The sequence below is a fragment of the Neophocaena asiaeorientalis genome, unplaced genomic scaffold (assembly GCF_003031525.2).
Source record: "Neophocaena asiaeorientalis asiaeorientalis breed wild unplaced genomic scaffold, Neophocaena_asiaeorientalis_V1.1 scaffold629, whole genome shotgun sequence".
In the NCBI taxonomy this organism is placed as follows: Eukaryota; Metazoa; Chordata; class Mammalia; order Artiodactyla; family Phocoenidae; genus Neophocaena; species Neophocaena asiaeorientalis.
The window spans coordinates 6,335,809-6,352,445 of record NW_020175468.1 but is presented as its reverse complement, the minus strand read 5'-3'; the positions used below and the strand labels follow the sequence as shown (position 1 = coordinate 6,352,445).

The 16,637-nt window shown below is 49.9% G+C and overlaps 2 protein-coding genes across 3 annotated transcripts; one reads left to right on the top strand and one right to left on the bottom strand.

Moving 5' to 3' along the window:
- Positions 1-4,187: 4,187 nt before the first annotated feature.
- Positions 4,188-7,897, bottom strand: DMRTC2 (DMRT like family C2). The gene is made up of 8 exons (XM_024768818.1): positions 7,674-7,897; positions 7,429-7,586; positions 7,070-7,146; positions 6,623-6,803; positions 6,348-6,474; positions 5,494-5,554; positions 5,163-5,337; positions 4,188-4,234 (listed from the first exon to the last, which is right to left on the bottom strand). Exons 1-8 carry the CDS (start codon positions 7,895-7,897, stop codon positions 4,188-4,190), a joined length of 1,050 nt encoding a protein of 349 aa, XP_024624586.1.
- Positions 7,898-10,066: 2,169 nt separating this feature from the next.
- On the top strand, positions 10,067-14,639 carry LYPD4 (LY6/PLAUR domain containing 4). Of its 2 annotated transcripts, XM_024768759.1 has the most exons (5): positions 10,067-10,183; positions 12,826-12,989; positions 13,189-13,332; positions 13,770-14,096; positions 14,376-14,639. In XM_024768759.1, exons 2-5 carry the CDS (start codon positions 12,923-12,925, stop codon positions 14,576-14,578), a joined length of 741 nt encoding a protein of 246 aa, XP_024624527.1. In that variant the 5' UTR covers positions 10,067-10,183; positions 12,826-12,922; the 3' UTR covers positions 14,579-14,639. The 2 variants fall into 2 exon arrangements, with proteins under 2 accessions (XP_024624527.1, XP_024624528.1); XM_024768760.1 differs by lacking the exons at positions 10,067-10,183; positions 13,189-13,332 and having other exon boundaries at positions 12,923-13,020; positions 13,762-14,096; positions 14,376-14,578.
- Positions 14,640-16,637: the final 1,998 nt, after the last annotated feature.

The following is a 16,637-nucleotide window of genomic DNA, read 5'->3' as shown; positions in this document are numbered from 1 at the left end:
AACTGTGACCGGGAGAGCAGGGGAAGGGCAGCGAAGAAATGTGGTCACCACCTACCCTTCCTCAACCAGCAGTACTCGCGAGAGCGGAAGGGGACGGAAGCCGCACCCTTCTTAGGGCGGAAATTGCTTCACCACAGCCCAGGAGAGCGGAGTGGGAATGAGGCAGTGTAGGCGGGGAGCAGATAAGGTCAGGGGCAAAGGGACAGAGGCGGGACCTTCCGAGAAGCTCAGCTCTGCCTCCTAGCGCCTGAGTCTCTTCGCAGTTAGTGCACACACGTTAATTCTATTGACAAATACTTTTTGTGTGCCTACTCTGTGCAAGGCACAGGTAAACATTATGTAGTATTACATGCATTATCTAGTTTAATCCTTCTAAGGTCCAACATCCAAGAACACAAAGAACACACCTGTGGTTTGATAAAGTTGCTAACTTTCTGCAAGGAGAAAACATTTTTTTTTTTTTTTTTTGCTGTGCGCGGGCCTCTCACTGTTGTGGCCTCTCCCGTTGTGGAGCACAGGCTCCGGACGCGCAGGCTCAGCGGCCATGGCTCACGGGCCCAGCCGCTCTGCGGCATGTGGGATCTTCCCGGACCGGGGCACGAACCCGTGTCCCCTGCATCGGCAGGTGGACTCTCAACCACTGCGCCACCAGGGAAGCCCAAGGAGAAAGTATTTAATGTGAATACTAATGTAAACCATACTGTGTCAGTGTAGATTCAGCGAGTGTAACAAATGAACCACTCTGGTGTGGGATGCTGGTAGTGGGGGAGGCTGTGGGAGGGCCGGGGGACTATGAGAACTCTTACTTTCTGCTCAATTTTGCTGTGAACTTATAAACTACTCAAAAGAAAAAAACCCCACCTCTTAAAAAGTGGTTCGAGGGTAGGAAGTTGTTTATGTTGTGATGAGGGGAGAGGCCACGTTAGAATTCATTAACTCTAGAAAAAACAATTCCTAAGGAATCAAGACAGCGTGGTTTACTTAGTCATCTATTCTGAGAACCCAGAGAGGAGTTGCACGCAGGCCCTGCCCTCTGAAAGTACTTATTCTTGGAAGGGAAGACATAGTTGGACAGAGATAGGCACAGCTCAGGGTGATCAGGCCTGCAAACTGCGGGCCAAGGGCCCTTAAGGAATGTAAGGAAGTCTACCTAAGGGGCTTATCAGAGACATTAAGTCAGATAAAAAGGATGGGGGTCTATGCAGGGCATGGGTTATAGGACTGTCTATGTGTCTACATTGGCGGCTGCAGAGCCACCTGCACAATGGGACGGGGATACAGAATGAGGTCTACATGGCCCAGGCAATGAGGGTCTGAGTAGAGAAACTGGATGGGCATGGGTGGTATGATGTTGATTCTACATTGCTCAAGGAGTGTGGTCTGGAGTGGAACAGGTTCACACAGGGCTGACATGAAAGGAAGCATGGATTCCCAAAGGGCAGAAGGTAAAACGAGCTCCTGATGTGAAACACGGGTGTCTGTGGGGGAGACTTGTTTGGAGAGAGGAGCAGGATGGTGCTTCACATTTGGAACCTCACTGGTTATTTCTGCAGAGCATCAGGATGGCACGTGAAGGAAGCTTAGAAGAGGGATGATTTACTCAGTACCCTACTGGACCTGGGCAACACCTTTCCTCACCTGGCAGTGGGTAATGGGAAAGGGAGTGACACATGAAACAGTGCTCACAGTCTATCATCTCCAAAGCCTGGTCAGAGGCCAAGGGCCTGCTGGCTCCCCACAACCGCAGGTGAAGGGTGCTGCAGCCAGAGGAGCGTGAGCAATTTGTAAATGTGCCCTTTCCCCACAGCTGGCCTCTGCAGAGCCTCCACCCTTCTCCCTCAGGCACCAGTGTGGAAGCCCTGACAATCTGATAGACAAAGTAGGCCTGGCCAGTAGTGTAAAAAGCCCTGCCAGGTCTGACAAGAAGGGGAGATGGGCTGCAGAGAAATGGTCTGTAAAGAGTGGCCTGCCCCTAGCTCCTTCCTCCAGTCTCCATCACTTTTTTTCCCCTCCCTTTTCTCATGTCATCCTTTAACCTCAAATTATACTTTCTCTTTGACTCTTCCCAGCTGTGTGAGCTTGGTGTACTGGGGACCTTTGGTCAGCCCTGAGTAGCAGGGTCTTAGCCACGTTGCATGTTGCAACACTTCCCTCCCCGCTTGACTATGTGGGCTTGGTTTTCTGTCACTGGGAGAGCATGGCACAGCAAGGTTTAGGCAGGTCTATTAAGGGTCAATCACACATCTAAGTTAAAACAAGGTCAGGGAAGGAAGCTGTGAAGCAGACTTCGGGCTTTGGTTATCTTGCACTGAGTCCTGGGAAGTGTTGGAGATTTGTTGCTCTGTAATGTTAGAATTAGAAGCAGCTCACCTTCTCAAGGCCCCAAACTAGAAAAGAGCAAGTTGTAATTGGATGCCATCACCATCAATTATCTTGAATAAAGAGAGGTGTAGGTAACATTAGGAAAAAGAATCAGTGATCAGGCACGTCCCTTGAACTTTCTGTTTGGCCCTTCTAAGAGTAGAAATGGGGATGGGGGTCTCTGAGTCTTCGTATCTTTGGAATAGCTCACCAGGTCTTCACGTGCTTGGAACAGTTCAAGGAGAAGGACTTGACAGCAGAGGACTAAGAAACAAATGTGAGTAAGACATTATTACTTACTGCTATCTTGAGTAGAAAAATAAAGACTTTTTGAAAAACCCTTGGGACTTGTGTCTGTCTCCTGGAGTCCTGAATTTTTCACTCTATGTATTATAAAAATTACCTATTGATCTGGGGCCTGGCAAGGAAGGAACCTTTCTCCAATATTTGCCTGCAAATTTTCACTAAAGTACTTGAGCAAGTCACTTTATCTAAGGTGTTCCTTTGTTGGTAAAGTTGGAGTAATCGTGCGTAGCTCACAGAGTTGCTGTGAGGATGTGTGTGAACTGCACAGAGTGTGCTCAATAAATGGTAATAACTGTCACTAACCTTTTATAGGTCCTTCAGAACTCAGGTACATGAAGCTCCCTAGTTCAGGAAAAACCCTGGATAAAGACTAACTTGATTCTTCCTGTACTGATTGGTCTCAGTCTCCCCGTTTGAAAAATGTTACGTTAGATTAGCATTAGGTTGACGTTCCATTGACTAAAGCTGGCCTGAAGATACGTCTTGTTTGACCTACATAGGATTTAAAGAAGAAAACTGAGCCAACATTTGAAAATTAAGATGTTTTAAAAAGAAATCTAGTTTTCCAGCTTCTCTTGAAAAATCAGAAGATATGGCAATCCAGAGCCCACGTTCCCGCCTGGCAACAATCCACCAGGGCCAAAAGGAAGCTGCCTTCTTAGGTAGGGCATGCATTCTCAGTTTTCTAGGGCTCCTCTGGCCTTCTTTACTCATTTATATGATCTGCTTGGCCCTGTAGGTATTTCCACTTGTGCCCCTCTGGGCAGCTGGAAACTGTCCGTGCTTGGCACAGAGCAGTCACTTGATTATTGAGTCAGTGAATCACCTACTGTGTCTGCCTACCACTCTTTCTTATCTGGCCATAAAAAGAAATCCAAGTTTGTAGTTATTTGTGGTAGTTACTGAATATCTGATTTTCACTTTGGGAAGTGAATTGAACAAGTCCTTTCTATCAGTCAGGATAGACTAGGTTAGGCTGCAGTAGCAAACAATCCCCACATCTCAGTGGCTTAAAACAATACAGGTTTATTTTTTGCTTACTCACACAAACCTAGACACAAAATGAAAATTCTCTCCTGTTTTCACATGCATGGAGACAGACATGAGTGCACAGGTATATACAGAATCACACGTCAAATAAATACCCTGGAACATGAACTCATGCAAAAATCTATTTAGATACTGGTTAACTTAAACTGCACAACTTTCTCTTTGTTGGGGATTTTAAGAGGTCCCAGGATCCGAGGAAGGTAAAAGAGTATCCACCTTCAGCCAAGGAAATGGCCATGCTACAAAAGGAGCCAAAAGCTAACAAAGCACCTGAAAGCTTTAAAAAAAGACTGAAGCTTGTGCTACATTAAATTCCATGCATAAATCTGTAAGTAAAATACCAAATATGCAATGCCTGCAGGCTGTTGCCCCCCTACCCCAGTAAGGCCTCCACCTCTGGGCTTCTAGCTCAGGAGGGAGATGGATCCCAGATGCCCAATATGCAGAGCCACGGAGGGGGCTGGACTGGGTCAGAGAGAGGGGACAACAGGCTGGAATCCTCTTTCTTCAGCAGGAGCTACAGACAGGAAGGAAGGGGGCAGGACCAGGTCACATCTATTTCCCCTCCCAGCAAACCCTCTCTTTTTACCCCATCTAATCCAGGCCCATTTTTCTTCACCTGGATTATAGCAAACACTTCCTCCTCACTGATTTTCCCACTTCTAGTCTTGCCTCATCCAATCCCTCCATCACAGCCACCATACTTGTCTTTCTAAAGCTCAGGGATTCAGAATATGTCCCTTACTCAGAAACATTCCCTTGCTCCCCTTCATGTACAGGTGCTTGTCTAGATGCCCAAGCCTGGCATGCCAGACCTCCATGATCAGAAGCCCCTCCATGCGCATCTGCTTCTGTTCCAGCAGTCCCTCCAGTCCCACACAGCATGTCCAATCCACCATTTTGGACAAGAGAAATCTCAGCCTTCCCTCTCTGTCCCCATAGGTGTTTCTCATGCCTCAAGATTCCTCTAGTTCTCTCCAGGTTTGTCACTGAGCTTTCTGAAGGCATCCAGGTTTCCCAAATAGAATGGAAGCTCCTTGAAGGCAGTTATCAAATCTCCTTCCAGGCCAGACCCTTGTTACCTCTTCAGCCCCTCTCCAGACTTCAGCAGGCAGTTTGGGTCCAGAGAAAAAGCCTTGGGCTGGAGTCAGGAGAACAGGCTTTGCCACTGTCTTGCTATATGCACTCAGGCAAGTCCCTGCCTCTCTCAGGGCCTCACTTTCCTTGACATCAGGGCACTGGACATTTGCTTTTGAGTACAAAAAGGATAAAACAGATTCACTGAATAACTCTCAGCTGTAATCCCAGGGGCTAGGTTGAAAAGCTTGGGGCCTGGGATATTGAACTTGTGACTTCCTGATCTACTTGGTTAGTCCCTGCTTACTCCAGTACCTCCATTTCTCAGTCATGCCTATCCCATCCCCTACTTTTAAGGAACAGGTTACCTGGTGGGCCACAGGGGTGGCGCAGGGAAATCCAGGCATGGTTGGAAGGACCAGAAGGGGTCAGGCGGGGAGCCTGAAACGAATCTTTCAGTCCCATAAGAGCCTCGGCTGCCTCCCACTGCAGCTGCCACTCTGAGGGGTCAGAGGTCCAGTCCAGGCGAGAGGCTCTGGGGGCCTGCAAAGGAAAGAGAGAGAAGCAGACTGGGAATCCCCACTTCTGCCCACCTTCCAGGTGCTCCCTCTGCCCCTGGTTACTTCATTATCCCCTACTCTTCCCTTCCCCAAGCTCAACTTCCTCCCAGGGTCCTGGATCCCACTTCTTCCCCAGGACCTGCGGCTGCAGCAGAAGTGGGTCTGAGGTGCCACAGGGCTGAAGTTTCAGAGTCGAGCATCTGGAAATAAGGAGAAAAGATGCCAGAGGGATTAAACATGGACAGACAGGTACACGTGGAAACAGGGGCAGGATTTTGCTATGTTCTGATCTGGGAATCTGAGTGCCTGCTGGGTCATTAGGCTTTGTGGCCTTGGGCAAGTCCCGTCCTCTGTTATGGCCTGCTTTGTTTTCTGTAAAATGAAAGTATCTGTCAGCTTCTTCCTACCAGGGCTACTGTGAGGATTATGGGAAATAATTGGTGTCAGCTAAAAATAAAAAAACTGACAAAACATCTAGAGGGATTGAGGTGACTGTTCCTGCCCTACCAGAGTCTGGTTTCCTTCCCTCCTAGTTCCCCAATCGCCATGGAACTTGAGGAGCAGCTTGGCTCACCTTTAGGAAGCTTTCTCTAATGGCCTTTGGCCTCTCTCCTAGGCCTCTGAGGCTCTTAGCAGCATGTCGTCCCCCCCCGCCCCGACTTCAGCAGGCAGTTCAACCCTATCTTATCTGTTTAAGTGGATTTAATAGCCACTACTTGTTTAAGGCCAGGGCTTGTGCTAGGTGTATTCCATATATTATTGCTAATTCTCATTATTACCAAGTAGTAGTAGTGTCTCTGATTTACTGACAGAAAAAAAGGCTCAGAGAGGTAAAGATACTTGTACAAAGGTTCACAGCTAGGCAATGGCAGAGCTAGGAGAGCTCTGCCTCACCCATTAGTCTGAGACCTTTTCTTCTTCTTTATCATCTACTATGGTATCCAGCACAGGGTTAGGCACATCATAAACACGTATCTTTTTCTCCCTACTCACGTGTGGGGCAGGGTAGAGGGCCCTTGGGATTCTCCAGAAAGAGGAGCCATCAGTATTGGGCGAGATCCTGAGCAGGCTGGGAGGGGCCCACGAGTGGGCAGCCAGAGGGCAGTGCCACGGTCAAAGCCTAATGAGGGTAAGAGAATGCAGAGCGTATGCAGAGGTCATGGCTTGTCTTCCCTCTTCCTACCCTGTATCTTTTTCCTCTTGTCTTTCTGATACAGTGATACCTAGTCATTCACATATCTCTTGAATTAATGTTGAATTCATCTTACCAGGGAAAGGATGCAGAGGGACAGCAGGTTCTTGGCATAGCAAGCGGCACACCACTGGGGTTGGTACGGAAAGGCCTGGAGGCAGCCAGTGTCCAGTGGCCAAAGGGCCTGGAGGCACTGGAGTCCGGGGCAAAGGCAAGGCTTCTGGGAGACAGCTGAGCAGCAGAGGCCCCTGGGAGTTCTCCTGCAGGGGGCATAGGTTGGAGTCAGGTACGAGGCTGGAGAAGGAATGGGTATGTTCCAGGATGTAGGTAGGACCCCAAAACTTTAGAGCTTGAAGGGCCATAAAATCCCACCACTTCCTTTTGTCCATGGAATAGAAGTGATTTGCCCAAGATGACACAGCAGTTCAGGGCTGGACCTAGAACCCCGGTGCTGAAGGCATACAGGAAGGGATCTGGGCAGGGGCTAAGACAGGGGTCCCCTCAGGGCCCAGTTTTTCCTTACCTTCTCAGGGGGTGTCAGTGCCAGTGGGACTGCCCTATGGGGAGTCTGAGGCTGGGGTGCTATGTTCTCCTTTCCAGCTGTGAGAGACCAGGGAGAGCTTTGGTGAGCTCTTTCTCCTGAGGGCCATCCCACTCCAGCCCCAAACTGAATTATCTCCCTCGGTCCCATTTCTACCCACAGACCTCACCGCACCCTCCCAACACTTAATCACATTTTGTAGTTGGGGAGGGTGAGGCCCAGAGAATAGAAACACCTTGCCCCAGGTCCCGCACCAGTTCAGTGGCAGGGCCGGGACTCTTTTTCCTACTTAGGCTTTCCCTGCCCACATTCCTGCCCTGGCCCTGGCCAGAGACACTCACGGTGGACCCTCGGTTGAGTGACTCCCTTCTTGACACTGCTGGGCGCTTTGGGAGGAGCCGCCCCTTTCCTCATCTGTCCCCGAGCCAGGTGCCGCTTCAGCTGCGCCTCCTCCTGCCTACGCTGGGCCACCTGGGCAGCCATGACTCTTCGGCGCTCCCTAAAGAGGGGGGTGGCGAGTCAGAAGGCAGGTCAGCCGCCTTTTAGGTGAGGCCCATCCTCTCCCTTCCCTCGGTCTCATACTCACAAGACGAGGACACATTTGTGACACTTGCAAGCCTGAAAGAGGCAGAGGCGCTTGTGGCCCTTGAGGTGGGCAGTGACACCGTGACTGCGGCAGCGGGCGCAGGTCGGAGAGCGACTGACAGCTCTCCTGGGGACGCGCTCCACGCCCTGGGGGGCTCTAGTCTCAGCCCCTGTGGCCGAGTCTGAGGGGCAGTGCTGGACAGCAGGCATTTCATTGGGTTCCATGTGTCTAGGGGCAGAAGTGGAGGGTCAGGGTGGACACGTGGGCCCTCTCCCGACCAGCCCTCTTGCCTCTGGGAGGCCACGCCTGAAGGATTTTTCCACTCCTGGACTCAGCTGTCACCCTGAGTCTCCCCTGGCTTTCTCCTTCTTCACTTTCCTCAGGCACCATCTTTCCCAAGAACCTCTCTCTTTCCTTTCTTGTGTATCTTTCGAGCCAAACATTATTCTCCGCTCACATGTTCCCTTCCAGGCAGAAATCCCAGTTTGGGGCATACTCGCGCACCCTCACGCCCTCTGCAGCAGTTCTTACACCCGCCTCCCACCAACACCCCATTCCCACAGTTTCCCCGGCATTCTCCTCAACCATTATCAACCTTCCCTCCTGCGTTTATCCAATTCCCACACATAACGTTTATGCTCCCCTTTCAATTCTTAGCCTCACGTACGCCCTGCAATTCAATTTCTCCCCCGCAACCCTTTTAATCAGACCACTCCCTTGCACCTCAGTAACTACATCATTCTCATGGATCCCTTGCCTCACTTTCAAGAATTATTTTCATTCCTTCAGCAAAGGTTTACTGAGCCCCTTCCATGTGCCAGGCCCTGATCGAGGCCCAAAGCCCCCTCCCCAAGGCCCAAATTCCTCTCTTGCACCCACACGCCTTCCAAACTAAGGCAAACCCGCGCCGTCGCTGCGCCCGGCCTTTACGCGCCTTCGCCCATTCCCAACAAGCAGCCTCGAACCGCGCCCGCCACACCTCCCCATTCATCTGTTCCTCGCGTGCACCCCCTTCTGCAGCTGTCCCCGCGGCCTCGCCCTGCTCCAGGGTCCCAGGGAGGGGTCGGGGCTCGGGGAGCGCGCTCAGGAGCCGCGGTGGGGGATGGGCGAAGGGGCCGCGAGGACCGTTAGTGGGGAGGCGAGGGGATGTCTGGGGCAGGGAGGCCAGCGCAAGACAGGGAGGGGAAGAGACGGGAGGGGCGGGGTCGCGTTCGCGTCGTCAGCCTGCTGTTACCACAGCCTCGAGCGGAGTCAGACTCAGGATGAGGCGAAAGAAGGTGGTGGGGCAGTGGCGTGAGGAATGGCCTCGCTCGCGCCACTTTTCCCGCCCCTTCTTACAAGGACCAATGAGCTGCAAGCGGCGCCTTCTGCCGCCGAGGCGAGCGACCAGTGCGCTTCGAGATCCTTCACTGACGGCCCGCCCCTTTACCTCCGGCCCGCTTCTCCTCGCGCCAGACTATCAGGCCAGCCAATAGAGCGTCGAGTTGAGTCTCGTGACACTTCTCCCTCCTCGTGTGATTTGCCTTCCCAGACTGTTCTTTCCCTTTTTGGGGAGGTGGCCAATGGGGCGTCGAGTAACGCTTCCAGGACTAGGCTGGCCCTGCCCCCCAGGAATGGCTGCCCGGCCCGCCCTCCCGCGCACGCGCAGTCTCGCAGGGACGGCACCTCTTGAGCGTTTGTCTTCGACTCTGCGCGGGCGGCTACTCTTTGCTGTGTGGACGCCAGTGTTTTCGCACTTCTCTCCCGCTGCCCAACTCCCGATCTACCTTTCTCCTTTTATGTTCCCTGTGCTGTGATATCCCTGTTTCCTTCCTGGGTCCCACCTTCTCACGCTGAGACCCATTCCTTGTGTCTCTTATCGTCCGCGCTGGTGCTGATTTTCCTAACTCTGACATTTTCCGTCTCTGAGAGCCTCTCTCTCTGCCTGTTCATCCTGCTGATTTTCGGAACCTCTTTCTCCACGTGCCTCATTCCCTCCTAGCCTGGACCCCTGCCCCTCCCATCCTCCTCTTCGCTTCCCGAGACGCTTCTGTGGTTTTTCTGTCTTTTTAGCCCTTTCTACCCTCTGTGTTCATCCTCCTCCCGGATTGCACCCCATTCTCGGTGCTCCACTCTCTAATTGTAGCCTTCTCTGTGCATCTCTACTAGACCCATCTCACGGTTTCCCTCCCCATTCCCTGTGGTGTCCCCTTTTCTCTATGCATTCTGCCCTGTCTCCTTTTCTCTCTTTGAGCCTCTAAGATTGTCTCCTCTCTCCCCTGAGAACCCGGTCCTTGTGCCCCACTCCTCATTTTTCTGCCGCTCCCGATTGTGCTTTCTCTGCTCCCTGCAAGGTTCCATTCCAACAGTTTGCTCCTCCTTGTCTGTGTGGTTTCTCTTTTGTAGGGATAGCATCGCCTCTGACCACCACTCCATCCCTTTTTCCTTGAGGATTTCATTCCACTCTTTTCTGGTTGTGTCCGTGCTTGTTCTCAGATTGCTGGGTCCCGTTGTTTTGCGTTCCCAGGCAGGTGTGTGCCATCTTCTCTGCTTGGTCCAACTCCTTTGTTTGATCCTTTGTCAGCCTTCATTTCCCCTTCCTGTGTCCCATCTTTTCTGCTGGTCTTGGCCTCTTAGCTTGCCGCAGATTTCTGGGTTACGGATCCTGTGTCAGGTATTCTGGACAGAGAAGTGTGGCAGAAGTGACCTCTAGCTGGACTGCTGTGCAGGGGGGCAGTACTAGACGAAGTTGGAAAGGTGGTTTGGGGCCAGTCTGGGGGAGGAAGGGTGAAGGTGTGTGGAATGCTTTAATGCCAGCTGAAGCAATTGACATTAAACCTTTAGGTAGTGGAGAGAGAGATAGGGGGACCAACATTTTTGGAGAGCTTAGCTCTTGCCTGGCACTTTATACTAATAATCTTATTAATTTTCAACAATGACTCTGTGGGATATATTACTAATATATTTTATAAATGAGTTCAATAAGATGCACAAGATTACACAGCCAGACAACAGAGAGGTAAAGATTCCAACGTTGGTCTGTCTTTGAGTCCAAAGTCTATCAACTTTGTACAACCTACAGTGTTTTAGTTATTTCCAGTAATCCCCAGTTCCCCACTTTTATTCTCTAACTGTTGCATAGGCACTCATTTCAGGCGGCTCACGCATATCTTTTAGTGTGTGTGTGTTCTTGCAAGATGTGCGGTGTTTTATGTGCATGGTGCTTCAATTGACGCGAATGACATTATTTACTGTTTAAAATAATCAGCACTGTTTATATGAGCCAGTGCATGTGATGCGTGCATCGAACCAGTTGCTTCTAACTGCTGCGTGATATTCCATGGTGTGCATCCCCTGCGTGTCACATGTTCCTAGGTCTCAGGGAGGGACGCCCACATTGCCGTCAGCTCACTGTCACCATAATAATGCTACATTCTCATGTGTTCCTTTGTAGTTGAAGGTGGAAATCTCTGTTATGTGTACCTAGGATATACCAGAGATGGCTCTTTGTAAGCCTAATTTGACTAAGTATTGCCAGACTCCTCCTCACAATGAATGATGCTTTGGGTCTGAGACACTGTTCAGAACTCCTCCCTTCCTCAGGGTCCAGAAGAGGACCCTATCCCTGGCCCCAACTACCCCATGAGCAGCAGTGCACAAGGGTCTCTGTAGCCCCACAGTCCTACCAATGCTCATAGTTTTCCAGCTTTCTGATCCCTCGCCAGTCTGATAGATGCACATTTGAATACATTGTATTTCTCTGATTATTGCTGAGCTGGGGTGTTTCTTCATACGCTTGTTAGCCTTTCTGTTTTTGTTTGTTTGTTTTGTTTTGTTATGCGGTACGTAGGCCTCTCACTGCTGTGGCCTCTCCCGTTGCGGAGCACAGGCTCCGGACGCGCAGGCTCAGCAGCCATGGCTCACGGGCCCAGCTGCTCCGCGGCATGTGGGATCTTCCCGGACCGGGGCACGAACCCGTGTCCCCTGCATCGGCAGGCGGACTCTCAACCACTGCGCCACCAGGGAAGCCGCCTGGTTTGTTTTTGAGATTGCTTCTTCATATGCTTGGTCCATTCCCCTGCTGGGGTTGCTCTCTTTTTCTTGTCAATTTGCCTGAGATCCTTGACCATTCTCGTTTTAAGACTTTGTATACGCTCTTATGCCAATTTTGGCACTTCATATTATTTTAGAAACTTACCCACTTCATCTGGGTTTTCAAATTTATAAATGTAGAGTTGTTAATGACACTTTTATTATTCTTAGAATATGTGATGTCTGTTAATTTTTATTTTTCATTCTGTATTTTATTTGCATCTTTTTTTCTTGATTAGAGTTGCCAGAGAATTATCTTAGTAATATTGTCAAAGAATGAATATTAGTCTTTTGTAATACTTTTTTGTTGTTTTCTATTTCATTGATTTCTGTCATCTTTATTTCTATCCCTTTTGGGGGGATGCTTTGTTGTCTCTTATATAACTTCTTGAGTTAATTCATAAACATTTTGTAATTCTTCTTGTTTCCTGATAAATGTATTTAAATTATAAATTTACTTCTGAATATTGATTTAGAAATCAGAGTCCCAAATTTTGATGTGTATTTAAAAAAACTTTTGATGTTGAAATGATTATTGGCTTACAAGAAGTTGCAAAAATTTTATATAGAGTCCCTTAAACCCTTCTTCCAGTTCCCCATAGGGACATCCTGTATAACTGTAGTATATGAGCAGGAAATTGACATTGGTATATTACTCTTAACTAACTTACAGGCCTTATTCAGTTTTCATCAGATTTTACATGCATGTGTGTGTGTGTGTGTGACATGTAGTATGTTTGCTATTATTCAGTTCTAAATACTTTTTAATTTCTTTTTTGAGTCAAGGGTTATTTAGTAATATGTTGGTTAACTCCTACACACACATTTGTTGTTCTGATCTCATTGTCTCTGGGTGGAGAATAGCCTGTATGATAGGGATCCTTTGAATAAGCCAGCGTCCTCTGCTCAGCACCATGTCCAGTGGCAGAACCTAAGCAGGAGAGTGAAGAGTCAGGATTTGAGAAGCTAATGTGGGTTCGGGTTAGGTTGGAAGAGAGACTATGGAGATGGGAAGACCTGTGTCCCTGAAGGGCTCAGGGAGCCTATGTTAATGAAAATGATAATCAACTTTCTGCTCCAGAAACAGTGACCCAGAGGCTGACAAGAACTGAGCTTGAGACCTAGATTGAAATTGGTTCCAGACTGAGGCCCAGCATCCAGGACCCAGACACAGGACCATGGGACCTCAGCATTTGAGCCCTGTGCAGCTGCTCTGTCTCCTAGGGGCCATTTCCACTCTGCCTTGTATGTCCTGTGGGGCTGGACCCTTAGGGACCCTCTTGGCTGGGATGGGAGGGCTGGATTCATGTCACTGGGGGAAGGAAAGCTGCATATCTGGGTCCCTTGGGAGACAGGGTCTGTGGAGGCTGAGCTCTTGATTGGCGGTTCGGGGCTGAGAAGGCAATGCAAGGGGCAGGTGACTGGAAGAACATTCTCTCTTTAGGGGCTGGAGCGCTTTTGTGTTATGAAGCAACATCTTCCCTCTTCAGAGCTGTTGATCTCCATAACTGGCAATGGCTTCTGATGAGGAGCATGGTGTGTAAACTGAGTGAGGGCTGTGAGGAGACGCTGGTGTTCATCGAGACAGGTGAACGGGGGTGACTTTGCTACATTTTGTTTGCCATTCCTAGCACCCAGGGACTCTGGACTTGAGTTCCAGATATCTACCCCATTATATGTTTGGGAACAGCATCCAGACATCGGCAGGAGAGGGGCAGGACCCAGCTGGTTGTGGTGTGGGCTGGATAAGAGGACACAATGGAGGTGGACAGATCCCAGGAGGAGAGGGGGACTCTGGGAGAGAAGACAAGTTTGGGATACAAGGGAGAGAGGCGCAGACGGGCTCCTGTGGGGAGAAGAGTGAGGAGAGGCAGATGAGACGTGGGAAATCTGAGTGGTGAGTGGACAGTGGGGGAGGGGCAAAGTTGGTGATGGGGCAGCAGGAAGAGCAGGGCATGGGCTGGGAGCTTGAACTGGGTGTGGCCAGCGACACTGATCAGAGCTCTCCAATCTTCTGCCCCGCAGGGACCAAAAGGGGAGTTGTGGGTTTTAAAGGCTGCAGCCCAGCTTCATCTTACCCCCCGCAAGTCTCCTACCTCGTTTCGCCGCCCGGATTGTCCATTGCCTCCTATAGCCGTGTCTGCCGGACATACCTCTGCAATAACCTCACCAACATGGATCATTTTGTGAAACTCAAGGCCGAGGCTCCTAAGACTTTAGCATCTTCTTCCCATAGCTGCCCAACCTGTGTGGGCGAGCACTCCAAGGACTGCCTCCCAAATTTTGTCACCACCGAGGCTTGCCCCAACAATGCTACTGAGTGCTACAGTTCCACCTTAAAATTTCAGGCGGGTGAGAGAAGAGAAACTTTCTTTCTCAGATGCCTGCTCTAGGCCTGCTGCCTTCCCGTCTCTGAGGGAGGTGGGTGGGACTGAGGTCCCATGGTCCTGTGTCTGCGTCCTGGGGGATGGGGGTTGTGGCACGTAATTCCAAGGAGGAGGGGAGAAGGTGCCTGGTACCTGAGTGTTTGGTGGGAGAGCAGGGGTCCTGGTTTGTGAGGGGTGTCTGGAAGGAGGGGTAGGATGTTTGAGTCTTGAAAGTGTCTCTGACTCCTTGCTCTCTTCCTTACAGGGTATCTCAATACCACCTTCCTCCTCATGGGCTGTGCTCGTGAATACACCAATATTTTATCCAACTTTCACCATATTGGCAGCATCAGAGTGACTGAGGCCATCAACATCTTAGACAAGGCCCAGTTTGCTGGTGCAGAGCCCTCTAGTGGGAGACCTGCTTGGAGCATCCTCTTAGGCCTTCTGTTTGCCCTCAGGGACTGACGATCTAGCTGGACCAAATACCCCTACCCCTTCACATAGTGAAATAAAGTTACAGAGTTGCCTTTCTGCCTTGTCCTGTGGTCCATGAGGGTTGTGGAGGCGTGAAAGGTCTGAGGAGGGCCAGACGTGTCCAGGGAGGCAGAGGGGAGGGGCAGGTAATGGGCAGTGCTCGCTGTGAAGTGCGCAGGGGGCTTGGGGAGGAGGATCATTGGCAAAGTGACAGAATCATGCCCAGCAAGCAGGAGAAACCTAAACACTCCCCTTCGCCGCTGCCTCCTGAGGACCTGAGTTCTAGCCTGGGTTCAGCCATTGACTTGGAGATCCTGGCCAAACCTTCTCCCTTTTTGGGCTTCCATTTCCTCCCCTTTAAAATGAAGGCCTTGTAGGGAAGTCATAGGGATTATAAATTCAATTTGAGTAAAGTTTAAAACCATATATTTTATGATAAAGCACCTTTAACTTAAGATGGCCAGAGCACTGACACTGATATGATATATTTGCTGTAAAGAGAATTATGAAAGTTTTATTTTCCTGATATTAAAAGTTACTTAATGAAGAATTGTTTCCATTAAAAAAAATAAAATGAAGGCCTTATGAATTAGAAGTGTGGCTCATTCGTATGAGTCAGATACTGTGGTAGTATCTGGCTAGGGTTTTTTTGTTTGTTGTGTTTTGCTTTTGGTGCAAAAAATTTATTAAATGAAAATGGACATGGATACAAAGGGCACGTGGTACGTGAGTGAGACATGTTCTGAGCCAGCCAGACTCAAGGTTGCAAGGTCACTTTTTTTCCAGCTTTACTGAGGTATAATTGACAAAACTGCAATATAGTTAAAGTGTACCACATGATGGTGTGATATATGTATACATCGTAAAAGGATTCCTACCACTGAGTAAGCTAACACATTCATCACCTCACATATGTACCCTTTTCTTTCTTCTGATGAGAACACAAGTTCTATTCTCTTAGCAAATTGCAGTTATACAATGCAGTATTATCAACTATAGTCAACATGTTATACATTAGATTCTCAGACCGTATTCATCTTATAACTGAAAGTTTGTACTCTTTTACCAACTTTTCCCTATTTCCCCCAACCCTAGCCCCTGGCAACCATCTTTTGAATCTCTGTTTCTATGAGTTCAATTTTTTTTTTTTTTTTTTTGCGGTACGCGGGCCTCTCACTGTTGTGGCCTCTCCCGTTGCAGAGCACAGGCTCTGGACGCGCAGGCTCAGCGGCCATGGCTCATGGGCCCAGCCACTCCGCGGCATGTGGGATCTTCCCGGACCGGGGCACGAACCCGTGTCCCCTGCATCGGCAGGCGGACTCTCAACCACTGCGCCACCAGGGAAGCCCTCCAAGGCCCATTCTTGACCATGGTGTGTACTGCCTCTGGGCACACTGTCCTGTTGGTGAGGCTGTGTCTTGCCATGTGACAGGGAATGGCCTTGGGCCCCAGTCTGAGCTCTGAGCCTGTGTGAGCCTTCCTGTGTGTGTCTGGAGCCAACTCCAGTTCTATCCTTGGCTAATGATGATGTCTATGGCAGGGAGGATGATGAGTCTGGGGGTCTCTGGGCCCGGCGGCTATGTCTGTTTCTTTTCTGCACAGGAAATTCCCAAAGGTCCTCACTTGGATTGACACATACTCCTAATCCAGAAAGGACTTCATGTGTGCCTCTGCCTGAGGCTTGTAGCATCTCTCTTGGTCTGTCAGTGTTTCTCCAGCCTGATGAGATCTGTAAATAATGTGACCCCCTAGGGAACCCAGGTGACAGCACTTCCTTCTCCCAAGTGAAGGTTAGGCTGTCCAAAGCCAACCCAGGGCCCCTTAGTCCTAGGAGTAGGAGTCAAGAAGTTAGGTCCTAGGGCAGCCAGGCTGAGGCAGGTGGACTGACAACGAATGGATGAGCGGATTGAATGAATGATGGTGGGACAGGGCTGTTTGGAGCTGTACTGCACCCCTCCTCCAGGCATTCCCCACTATGGGGCACCCCTTCCTCCTTCCTTTCCCTGACTCACCCTTAAACTTCCTTTTTGGACAGCAGCTTCTAAACCTC

What these genes read in the sequence shown, in the direction of transcription:
- DMRTC2 (XM_024768818.1), bottom strand. Translation starts at nt 7,897, where the DNA reads ATGGAACCCAATGAAATGCCTGCTGTCCAGCACTGCCCCTCAGACTCG. An exon ending in CACAAATGTGTCCTCGTCTT is followed by an intron (nt 7,587 to 7,673) that starts GTGAGTATGAGA and finishes CCCCCTCTTTAG; the next exon opens with GGAGCGCCGAAGAGTCATGG. An exon ending in CCACCCCTGTGGCCCACCAG is followed by an intron (nt 4,235 to 5,162) that starts GTAACCTGTTCC and finishes TCCTGTCTGTAG; the next exon opens with CTCCTGCTGAAGAAAGAGGA.
- LYPD4 (XM_024768759.1), top strand. Translation starts at nt 12,923, where the DNA reads ATGGGACCTCAGCATTTGAGCCCTGTGCAGCTGCTCTGTCTCCTAGGG. An exon ending in GGCCATTTCCACTCTGCCTT is followed by an intron (nt 12,990 to 13,188) that starts GTATGTCCTGTG and finishes TTCTCTCTTTAG; the next exon opens with GGGCTGGAGCGCTTTTGTGT. An exon ending in GCTGGTGTTCATCGAGACAG is followed by an intron (nt 13,333 to 13,769) that starts GTGAACGGGGGT and finishes TCTGCCCCGCAG; the next exon opens with GGACCAAAAGGGGAGTTGTG.